Below are 12,481 nucleotides of genomic sequence, written 5' to 3' on the forward strand. Positions count from 1 at the left end.
CAATCCTGTATTAAAAAAAGAAGACGAAAAAACGGGGAAAAAACTGTCTTCGATTGCTCTTTTAATTAACTGCCCAGCCATGAGATCTGTAATATCAAATTGCTCCCTTCTTGCTATTAATTCAAGTTCCCTCATTTTATTGATCAGGCTTCTTGCATTAGTAAGCATGCATTTAATGTGTAGTCTTGTCTAATGTTATCTACTCCTACCTTTCTACTTCAATTGGATTTAGTCTTTATGAGTTTAGTAGTATGATCTGTATTTAATGTGGATATCTCTCTGCTTGCCAAACTACCACTACCCCCCACTCCACCCTCATGACCCATAGCTATTTCTCCATTCCTATCTGTTATGTGTACTCAGTTACCTCTTGCTTCTCCCTCCCCCTCCTTCCTAGTTTATAATCTTGGTTGTATTCATGGAACGAAAAGTGTCTCGTCAGAAAACACTGAAATTCATAGTGTTTAGTGGTGTTTTCCCACTTAAGACCAATTTGAGGAAATTACAGTTATAGATATAATCATTTAAAACCAGGTGATTTTATACCTTTTTTGAATAATCTTTTCAAATCAAGTCTTTTACAATATTTTAGAAAATGTAACTTGATGCTTTGTAAACATTTGTAACCTGGGGTTTTACTGTTTTGTATCACTCCATTATCATTGTCCCTATCCCACAATTGTCCCTCACACATAGGGTGACCATCTAGAACAGGCCTGCACAACATATGGCCCGCGGGCCGCATGCGGCCCGCCTGGCCTCTCTGTGCGGCCCGCAATGACTCCGGCCAGCCGCCAGTAAATAAATTAAATTAAAAAAAAAAAAGAACTTAAAAAAAAAAAAGTTTAAAAAAATGGCGGGCTGGTGGGGGGGTGGCCGTGAAAAACGGGCTGGTGGGGGGTGGGTGTGAAAAACGGGCTTGTGAAAAATGGGCTGGTGTGGGTGTGAAAAACGGGCTGGTGGGGGGGTGTGTGAAAAATGGGCTGGTGGGGGGGTGGGTGTGAAAAACGGGCTGGTGGGGGGTGGGTGTGAAAAACGGGCTGGTGTGGGTGTGAAAAACGGGCTGGTGGGGGGGGGGGGTGAAAAACGGGCTGGTGGAGGGATGTGAGAAAAACGGGCTGGTGCAGGGGTGGGTGTGAAAAACGGGCTGGTGCAGGGGTGGGTGTGAAAAACGGCTGGTGGGGGGTGTGTGAAAAACAGGCTGGTGCTGGGATGGGTGTGAAAAACGGGCTGGTGCAGGGGTGGGTGTGAAAAACGGGCTGGTGCAGGGGTGGGTGTGAAAAACGGCTGGTGGAGGGGAGAGAGGAGGCAGAAGGGAGAGAGGAGGCAGAAGGGAGAGAAGAGGGGGCAGAAGGGGGAGAGAGGGGGGGCAGAAGGGAGAGGGGGGGGCAGAAGGGAGAGAGGGGGGGAGGGCAGAAGGGAGAGAGGGGGGGAGAAGGGGTGGGGGGAGAGGGAGAGAGAGTAGGCAGAAGGGGGAGAAGGGGGAGAGAGAGGCGGGGCAGAAGGGAGAGAGGGGGGGCAGAAGGGAGAAAGATGGTGGGTGGAGGGGGAGAGTGGGGGCAGAAGGGAGAGTGGGGGAAGAAGGGAGAGTGGGGGGGAGAAGGGAGAGAGGGGGAAGGTGAAGGGAGAGAGGGGGAGGGAGAAGGGAGAGAGGGGGGGAGAAGGGAGAGAGGGGGGGAGAAGGGAGAGAGGGGGGGGAGAAGGGAGAGAGAGGGTGGGAGTAGGGAGGGAGAGGGTGGGAGGAGGGAGGAGGAGGGGAGGGGAGGGGTGAGGTATGAGGAGGGGGAGATGTAATGTTTTTTTTCTGTATCACAATAAGAAAACAGTTAAGTAAAAGTTGCGCGCTAAAAGATATTTTTTCGTGGTAGGTGCGTTATGGGTTCGGGGGGGGGGGGGCACTGCACCTTTCATTTGTCCCGGGCCCCATGATTTCTATTGGTGGCCCTGTGGGTGATGTGAGGTGCAGGGGGGGAGAGGGTAATGGGTGATGTGAGGTGCAGGGGGGAGAGGGTGATGGGAGGTGCAGGGGGGAGGGTGATGGTTGATGTGAGGTGCAGGGGGGGAGAGGATGATGGGTGATGTGAGGTGCAGGGGGAGGGTGATGGGGGATGGGAGGTGCAGGGTGGCGATTGGAGGTGCAGGGGGGGTCATTGGAGGTGCAAGGGGGGTGATTTGAGGTGCATGGGGGTGATTTGAGGTGCATGGGGGGTGATTTGAGGTGCTATGGGGATGATTTGAGGTGCAAGGGGGGAGAGTGTTGTGAGGTGCAAAGGGGGAGAGTGATGTGAGGTGCAAGGGGGGAGAGTGATGTGAGGTGCAAGGGGGAGAGTGATGTGAGGTGCAAGGGGGGAGAGTGATGTGAGGTGCAAGGGGGGAGAGTGATGTGAGGTGCAAGGAGGGAGAGTGATGTGAGGTGAAAGGGGGGAGAGTGATGTGAGGTACAGAGAGGAGAGCGATGTGAGGTGCAAGGGGGGAGAGCGATGTGAGGTGCAAGGGGGGAGAGCGATGTGAGGTGCAAGGGGGGAGAGGGATGTGAGGTGCAGGGGGGGTGTGATGTGTGTGCTGTGCAGGGGGGTATTGTGTGTTTGATGTGGAGGGGGAGTATTATGTGTGTGGGTGAGTGGGAGAGATGGGGGTATGAGAGATAGATGGGGAGTATCGCAAAGGTTGATAGTGAGGGTTCTGGGGGAGATATGAGGAGGATGATGATGAAGGGTGCTGGGGGAGATATGAGGATAGTGATGATGATGGTGATGATGATGATTTAACCCGTGCGTCCCAATTTATTTTTCCTTGGAGCAGTTTGGCCCTTCTCACTTTACGAGTTGTGCAGGCCTGATCTAGAAGTATAATAATATCACTTGGGTATAATAATGAATATTGAAAGGAGGGAAATGTTTTTTTTAGCATCCCCTTTCAGTCTAATAGCAAAGAAATATCTTCCGATACAATGCCTTAAAAAAAAATCCAACAAATATATCCTGTATAAATCATGTCTTATGCTGGACTTGCTTGGTAGTCTTCTTCTGGATTCTCTTCACTGTTCTATCGAACTTTCTCTTTATTCACCATCTCATCGCCTCTCCATTTCAGTCTCCACTTTATTTTTATTCACTATCTGGCTTTTGCATTTTACAAGTGCTTGTCATTTTTATTACCTATCTAAATTCTTACTGTTACCAGGGTTGCCACCTTCTACTGAAGGCCAACCCGGAGACAACATTTTAAAATTTAGCTTACCTTCGGCGTCTCCCGGCATACTCTGGCATCCTTCCAACATCTTTCCGGCATCTCCCGCTGCAACCCGTCAATATGGCCACGCAGAGTGAAATGGCGCCGCTTTGCCATGACAATGGGACGCGTCACGACATCAAGATTCTATGAAACGGGACACCTTATGGCGCCGAGGTGTCACGTTGTCATGCCAACGCAGCACCACATTACATAGAGTTCCCGTTGACATGGCAACGCAGTGCCATTTGACGCCGCGCGACCATATTGACGGGAGTTACTTGCAGGGGGAGATGCCGGGAGGACGCCGTCGCCTAACGTCACTGAATGCGACCGACCGCCATCACCTGGAGGTTTACTAGGTAAACCCGTAGCCCAGAGATACGTGGCCAAAACCCGTAGTCTCCAGGTCAAACCCGGAGTGGTGGCAACCCCGACTGTTACTCATTCCTTAAAATAACAATAATTGAAGATCTCCATAATCCTGTAATTTTTCATTGCTCATGCCACCATCAATTTCAATCAATTCAATCAATCTATCTAGAAGGTTAGACATGTCCCTTTAAACCAATGCGCATTTGTTAGCTAGAATTAAACCCATGAGTTTTCCGGTGTTACCACCATTGTTTTGCAACAGGTCACTACAGGTACTCTAAGTTTGGATCACTGTATTTTTTGAACTAATATTTAGTTATTATTTGAGGGAGGTTTTTGTTTTGACTGCTTTTGTAAGTGATTTGGGGATATTGTAGATTGAAAATATTAAAGGCTCTTTTTATAAACGGTTTTTATAGAGCACATGCTAATTGGCTGCATTGATGTATTTAATAATATTACTTGCTGTAATGATTAAATTCATAATTTGACATAGATTACAAATTTATCATGTAATATTGTAAACTAAAACAATGTTTGTCTTTTCATAAGTAAGACTTGGAATATTAATATTTAATCTTTTTTTTGTTTTTTTTAAAGAAGGGAAAACTGTGTTAAACATATAAATAAAACATAAAATGTATCTCTTTTGTGTTTCTTAGCTATACATTTTGGTGGACTCCGGAGGTTTTAGAGCATTTACCACTGCCCCTTGACGAGGGTGAGTAGATAAATGTTATTATTTGAACTGATTGTCAATGGCGCTTTGTAAACAAATGCTGACATTACATGTACTCGGATGTTGAGGATGTTATTTTAAACCAGTATTCTGTAGTAGGGAAATGCAGCACTTTGCTTTGCAATACGTTGCTGGCTCTTCCAGTAACAAAAGACTAAATTGCAGCATCTTCCCATTGTGCTTTGGGTTTATGGGGAGGGGACGTGTCAGAGATGGTCTCAAAGGTATTCTTTATCATTGACATAAACCTAGATTCTGTAACGGGTTTTCCCCCACCCTATCACAGAGTGTACTGCAATGGCGGAGAAACATATAAGGTTACCATAGGTGTGAGTGTGTGACTGCGCAGCCACTATGTCTGGTGATAGGCCTTGTTGGTGCACGTGAGGTGGTGAGTTACCTGCCCGGGCTCCCGCCACGAGTACCGCTATACCACTGGGTTGGGATCGCCGGGGTGTCCTCCGAAGCTGGGGTGAATTCCGGCGTGGATAATATCACCGCTTCTCCACGCCGTCTGTACCTTGACGAGAACCGGGCTGAGATCCACAGGCCGCAGTCAATCCTTGCTTGGCCTCCACAAAGATAGTCTAGCTCTCTCTCAGCAAACAATCCGTACGCTTGTTCCCTACTAACGCTAGATAAGGGGCAGGGTCCCTACATAGGGCCTGTCCCTACCACACTCCACTAGGATGACTCAGGGCTGTCTGGGGCCTAGGGGAGTACTGGCCTAGTGCCGGGAGTCGCTGACTCCAGCACCCTACCTCCTTCCCCTAGCTGCTCCTGTCACCAACTGCCTAGTGTGCTCTAAGCCCGCCAAATGTATCACTATGTTGCAAGCAGCTCCTGCAGCCCTATTGGCTCCCTGGCGTCATGGGGCCGTTCCAGAGGCTCATGGGACTTGCAGTCCCCTTACAGAGCTCTCCTCTCATTGGTAGCCTTTTGCGCGCTTGTCCTGCGCATGCGCGACCTTCTCGGCCTTCCCCGCGCCAAAATATCTTCTGCGCATGCGTGCGCAAGTCCCTATGGCGGCGCCCTGAACCGGGACCTGACAGCGGCCTGGCAACGCGTCCGCACGCGTTCCTGGCAACCGGCCGCCTGCCAGAGAGTCGAGCTATCCCCGCGCACCCTCCCGCATCTCCCCACGAACGGCTATTCTGCCCTGCTGCCGCGGTGAATGTCGCGAGGGGGGGGGGAACAGCGCCACAGCGGGGGACCTGGCTACAATTCTTAGCACTTTCATTGACTTTATCATTTAATGTAAATTCCAGTTACTGGTTTCATGCTATACGTGACAGCATTTTTAAATTACAAAAGTGATGAGTATATGACCGGTTTAAACAAAGTATTTTATATTGCTAATAACATGTGATTGCTCTCTCGAAATGACAAGTACACTTAATATTCTCTTTGACTCTTAATTAGTTGAAGTGCTAAGCCAAATACGAATATATAAAGCAGAATGTGCTCAGTGAAGGCATAAACTATCAGATATTAGGTAATTACGTGTGATAACTGATTAGGTAAATTGACTTACTGTATCTACAAATCAATTTTACAATAAACAATTACAATTTTTTTTTAAATTTTAACGGCATTTTAATAAGGTAAATAAATAATGATGTGTGAAGATAAGCAAAAAAAGGAAGACATAAGGTGAAAATTCCAGAGTACTTGAAATCACTGAATTAGGCGAGGAGAGATAGTCAATTTGCATCTGGGTCGTGCTAGTCTCTAAGGCCCTGATTCAAAATGCTGTGCAGCTGTTATCCTCTCTTCAATGAGACTGTTTTCATGGTGTGACTTTCACTACATACTGTATAAGTGAGGGTTGATAGGTTTCAGGTGTGGGACGGTAATAGGGTCACATACTGTACTGTATGGGTCATTTAACATATGCCATTTAACATTATAACATATAGGTCATTTTATAGCATATCCAATGTCGACTGATGGGATTTTTTCAATACATTTAACAAGTATATACATATAGATTTTTTTGTGGTGGGGAGTGGAGGGAAAGTGATCTTTGCTGTTACACAATAAATATTTTTTTGATTATTTTATGCATCCCCATTTGGGCATGTGACAAATAACGTGATGTTTTTTTCCTTGATTAACGCCTTATTCAATAATATGCAAAAAATAACAGCTGTAAATATGCTCAATATTGTTTATACAGTATCATGTTATTTTAGGATAACGCTGTTCTATCTTCAAATAACATGATGATATACAAGTCTTGGCATTACTCCCATCCAAACTGAGGGTAGTGTGAGAGAGAATCCATTTTAGATTGACCTATACTCCTCATGGGAAGATACCTGGAAAATATGCAAATTTAAATATACAAATATATTTTGATATAGCTTAGTAAATATGAAATTAGTATCTTTTAGGCTTTAATACACAACTCGCAGAGGCATATGTCCATTTTAAATGTAAACCCAATATTCTTCAACTATCACCAGGGAGAAATACATTCGGAAACAAAAGAGCTTGCAGCAAATATAAGAATCCAGATAACAGAAATAATTACAGGGAATTATTTTTTTTTAGGTACAGTATGGGAACTTATTAAAGTGGCAAAGGGGAACAACTATATTAAAGCCATAAAAAATAAAGACTTTAATACTGTAGATTCACTAAGACGCAGGAGGTAACCAATCCGTTTTATGTTTTTCACACACAATTATACAGCATAGAAATCCCAAGTGAAACTAAAAAAGAGGAATTCTGGAAACAATTAAAAGGGAAGTGGAAGGGATTAGGGTTGCCTCGTTTTGAAGTCAGCAGTCTGCGGCAAACTCTTTGTACGGTCTTACCTTGATGCTACAGCATCCCGTTCCATACTGATGCACGATTGTTGATATCCCCCTTTTTGCAAAACAGACCTCTGATTGTCACACTAATATCCTCTGCTTTTTAACTTTGTTCTGTTTGTGGATATCTCTGGGAGGTATGGGTAGCACACCTCATAGTGTGATCTTCCGAGCAAAAGTAAAACTGGGATCCCACTCACAGACTAGTGTACTCTTCTGTGCAGGTGCTTCAGTACACGTATACTGCACTTACTCACCCGTACACTCTCCAGCCTCTGGTAGCTGCTCTGAGTGAGTGCAGACATACTCCCCCAGCTCTGAACACTGTTCCTCTTAATTAGCGAGATCCTGATTGCTAATTCACAGTGACACTGTTATGCCTTACTGCCAGGGTTGCCACCACTCTGGGTTTGACCCGGAGACTACAGGTTTTGTCCACGTATCTCCGGGCTACAGGTTTACCTGGTAAATCTCCAGGTGGTGGCAACTTCCCGGCATCTCCCCCTGCAAATCAAGTCAAATCATGGCTGCGCGACTAAAATGGTGTCGCGTTGCCATGATAATGGGACAATACGTAGCGTCACGTGATGCCCGTTGCCATAACAATGGGACGATCCGTGACGTCAAGTTGCCATGACGCTGTGACATCACATAGCGTCCCTGTTGTCATGGCAACATTTGTCGTTGCGTAACCATGTTTTGACTTGATTTGCAGGGGGAGATGCCGGAGGATTCCGGGAGACTACACTGTTCTTTGCATATTTACACGTAAGACACTATATAAGTGGCCTAATCAACAGAAAACCGGACAAGGTCAAGGTCTCGATTAGAAGAGATGAGGAAGTTATCTAAACATTTTAAATGCCATACAAGTGATATCAGAAACTTATTTAGAGAGGAAAAAGCTCACACCTGACATATCTGATAAAAATACAGTAGTTGTCTCAAGGGTATTTTGAAACTCAAGGATAGTTTGAAACTAGATGCTGCTGAGGTCTTATGTGAAGGATATAACAGGGCAAGGAAAGCAACTGAGGCAGCGAATCTCAGAGAAATGCAATTACGGATTATACACGTAAATTTCACTAAAGATTTATGATAAATTCAAGATGAATAAAGAAGGGCTTTGTCTAAAGGACAGTATGGGAGAAGCAAACCGTGAGCATATGTTTTGGAGCTGTGCAAAAATCAAATGGTTTTGGTACAAAACAAGAAAGTACTGTATAGAAAAGATCTAGTTAACATTGACGTTTTAGAATGTAAGATCCTGGTGCTGGGAAGCAAGCCAGAGAGTATGGAGGAACATACTGTATAGAGCAAGGTAGTCTAATAGATATCTCACACTTCTGATTGCCAGGAAATGCACACTATCCAAAATACCTGGCTAGGTAGCCCCCTCCATATCTAACCAATGATCTGTTTCATTTCTTGCTGATAAATATGATGTGGGATGTAAATAAGAGCTCGGGGAAATGCTTCAGAAATGGGAAAAATTTATAACCCCTAGATGTCCATACGCAAGGAACAATCCTGGACATTTTTTTTCTGGAAAAGAATGGTATCTAATAAGACCGCTACAGATACATAGAAACTCAGTATAGATCACTTGCTAAACACATGCTAAGAACTGTACTTAGAGTGGTTTAAATATATTGTACAAAAGCTCAAGGTCTTATCGCTCTGGGTCAACCCCAAAGAAGAGAAAGATTGGTAGGCTAATGATTAACAGAATTGGGATGAAAAATAATAGAACTGCCAATTTCAAATATTAAAATGTAATTTCAGAAATATAATTTAGAAGTTCAAGACAAGTAGATTCTGCTGTTTGTGGAATATGTTTTATATTGATGTCTATTATGTTTTATTTTCATGTTTATTGATAATTTTTGGTCTTATTATTTATAGAAATATTTGTTGGCGACTTTGTATTTTTATATAGTATTAGTCCATGTGTACAATGCTTTATAATTTGTGCTTGAAAGTTGTATTTTTTTCTGCATCTTGTATTTTTGTGTGTATTTTGTTATCTGGAAGAAAAAAAACTTCTTCTACTTGGTATTCACTTTTCATAATATAACTAAAGTAATAATAAGTTGCATTAACATTTAATGTAACACTTTGTTCCACTTAATGATTTCTTAAGTAGTAGTACATTACACTAGGAATAATTTAACTCGTATGGTTGTGTACTGTATGTAAGCAATAAATATGTTACCAGTTTATTCGGTACAGGTAAATCTTACTAGTAATGGCATGATCTAATTAATCAAGATCTTTCTGTTTTAGTCCCTTGTGCTGCAAACCGACGAAAGATGACTATAAAAAAGTTTTACAAGTGCAACGAGGAGACAAATATCCACAATGAGTTCTTTCGACCATATGAATTGAGTAGTTTTGATGACACTTTTTGCCTGGCTATGACAAATTCTGCAAGGTGTGTATTCGAAGCTAAATAAGGAATCTTATTTCACACTTGACAATATTTGCAGTCCTGAACCTAATATTATTTCCTTATTATTTAGGGTCTGTTCGCTTGTTCTTTGCTGACAAAACATAATTTTATTGATATGCAGTCTGTGAAAAAGTGGCCAATGCAATTAATTAGACTTTGTGTAGGAGTATTGTACAAAGTTTAGAAATGTTAATATACGTATAATGCATTAACTTTAACTCCTGACATTTGAAACTTGCAATGCATTGTAACCCCATTTGGAAGCAAAAAAAATGTTTTGACAGAAAAAAAAATATATATATATTTTAGTATTGAAATGTAGTATCTATCTATGCGTATTTTTTTGTTTGTTTCAGAGACTTCATGCCTAAAAATGTTGGCATTGATCCAAGCCCATTTACTGTGCGTAAGCCAGAGGAAACTGGGAAATCAGTGCTAGGGTAAGACTTGTGGCTATACTACTTTATTAGCAGCATCTGCACATAAATCTAACACATGGCTTCCCATTTTGTATTAAATAGATGTTTGCAGACCATTGATAAAGCTGACTATGTACTGTATAGATATTTGAATTCCATTGATAAAATGGACTATTTGACTTGTGTGTCCTATTCCATGTACAATGCATAGAAACAATGCTATCAAGTAGGTAAAAAGTTGCATACAAAATCTCTACAAAAAATATCACTTGGTTATCGTCTCAAAACAGCTTGGTCAAAAAAACTGTAAAAATAGTAACAGAATATAGAAGAAAGAGACAGTAATCTTGAAAGACACACGGTCTGAATACATATCCTTGCAAGGATGAAAGAAAATGTCAGTTCTGGTATCAAAGCATCTTAACTTATTGCAGTAGAACAGCAGCACACTTTTGACGGGTCTATAAAACCTTTCCTCAAATAGGTGTGGCTACCATGTTCTTTGTAAATGGCTCTAATTTCTGTTACCGCCTCCACAAGACAGTTTAATTGGAAGATTATGAGGACAATAAGCAGACAAATTGCTAGAAAACACAGAAATTGAATTGAAGATCCCGCATGTATACATCATGCTTCTTACTTTTCTGGCCATATGTTGATGTATATGAACACAATACACACTTGTGTTTTGTTGTCCAATTTATTGAATTCTGTTATAGGTCTTAGGCAATACTGTTATATTTTAAGAGCTTGGAAATTCAGAGTTGGCCTAAAACAAAAGGTCTTGAATAGGGACATAGTTCTTACAGACACAGAGACTGTGGAGGTGGACTAAACTAGAAAGTAGACGTGAAGCAAAGTTAAAATACAGGACTTGATTAAGATAGGAATTAGGCCGGGGAAAGGTATTTTTATTTATTTCTAAAACGTCACCAAATTCTGCAAAACTGGCGTGACAATAACATACTATAAATAGTAAGTGAACATATACTTGCTTTTTGTGGGAAGTGAGAGGAATAGCAGTTGAAATGCAAAATAATGCAATTATAGAGATTCTGTTGTTGATGGAAGTTTTTTTAGATTCTCATCAAGGACCTACAGTAGGCCTTGAGTTATCTGCAAAGAAAGAAGCCGCATTGCACTTCCAATACGACAAATTATTTGATTCATTTCTACATGTTGTTTCTTGCAGTAAGTATGGATCAATTAGTTCAATCCTTTGGCCAACAGATATTAAGCCTGCAGCCATGTCAAGATACAGTAGAGCCTTTCGAACAGGGCCTTTGTAGAAGAAGGTCTAGAAAGAATGAGGCTATTATTTGGCTTGGGAGAATGAGGCGAAATAGTCAGATAAGCTTTGTGAAAGTACATTTTTATTTTGCATTCAAATATGGGAATTATGGGGGATTCTAATCGAGGCATTCAAAAAGTGGAGTAAAGCACTGTCTCTGGGCAGGGGTAAGTAAAGCAGGAACGCAATTGTCATGGGTCTTGGAAAGAACAAAAAATAAGTCTGGGATTTTTAGAGGAGTGGCATTAAATGTGAGGCCAAAGAATTTAATCTTGCATAGAGGACTGGCATAAAAGTGGAGATTTAAATTTGAAAATATTCCAGGTAACAAATTCTGTAGCCAAAATGGAACATAGGTTAGTAAATTACAGTTTGAATTTTGATTGGAGCTTAGGTAACCAGAGATAAGATGAGTGGTATAGACCAACAGTATTGTAGGTATTAGATAGGGAAGGCCAATGTAGCGTATGGGAAAGTGTTGATCAAAGACAGCAAAGAGGTCCAGTTCAAAGAGTTGGGGGTCATCTGAATTGCTCAAGGCAGGGGCGCGCAAACTTTATTTGCGGCACCCCCCCTGTCTGCTTTCCTCAGTTGGAGCGGCAACCCACCTTACCTCGCGTGGCATCATATGACGCTGCGGGTCATGTGACGTCGTGTCACGTGACCCGCGGTGTCATTTGACATCACGTTACCGTGGCAACCATGACGTCACATGGCCCCGTGGCGTCATTTGACGCCGCGTTGCCATGCCGACACCTGACACCAAGCTTCTGAACCACGGTAAGTGTATTTGCAGAGGCCTTGCGTGGTCCCCCGGCATTTAATTTAATGCCTCTGCAACCGCCTGTGCCCCCCCCCTAAAAAAATCTAGCGCCCCCAGTTGACGCACCGCTGGCTCAAGGTACTGTATAGTTGTAATTATTTTCAAAATACAGTTAAACTACTTTATTCTGCTAAATTCTGAGGAGGTACAAGTTAAGGTTGATAAATAGAGCATTTAAAAACACAAAACGCACAGGGTCCAAGAGACCACTTTTTTTTAGAAGATGCACTCAAGTGAGATTACAATATTGACAACATTGTCTAAATCTTAGATGCTACACTAATTTTGATCTCAACAATATGATCTGATCTCCGTAGTGTGATATATATATT

General features: G+C 42.6%; 1 protein-coding gene across 1 annotated transcript in view; it reads left to right on the forward strand.

Moving 5' to 3' along the window:
- The window catches only part of FIG4 (FIG4 phosphoinositide 5-phosphatase), a 380,709-nt gene that overhangs the window by 200,651 nt on the left and 167,577 nt on the right, over nt 1–12,481 (forward strand). The window contains exons 18-20 of the mRNA XM_075595029.1: nt 4,269–4,327; nt 9,451–9,598; nt 9,973–10,056. Of these exons, the coding sequence (XP_075451144.1) occupies nt 4,269–4,327; nt 9,451–9,598; nt 9,973–10,056 (291 nt within the window). The remainder of the gene's footprint in view (nt 1–4,268; nt 4,328–9,450; nt 9,599–9,972; nt 10,057–12,481) is intronic.

This window comes from Ascaphus truei, chromosome 4 (genome assembly GCF_040206685.1).
Source record: "Ascaphus truei isolate aAscTru1 chromosome 4, aAscTru1.hap1, whole genome shotgun sequence".
Lineage (NCBI taxonomy): Eukaryota > Metazoa > Chordata > Amphibia > Anura > Ascaphidae > Ascaphus > Ascaphus truei.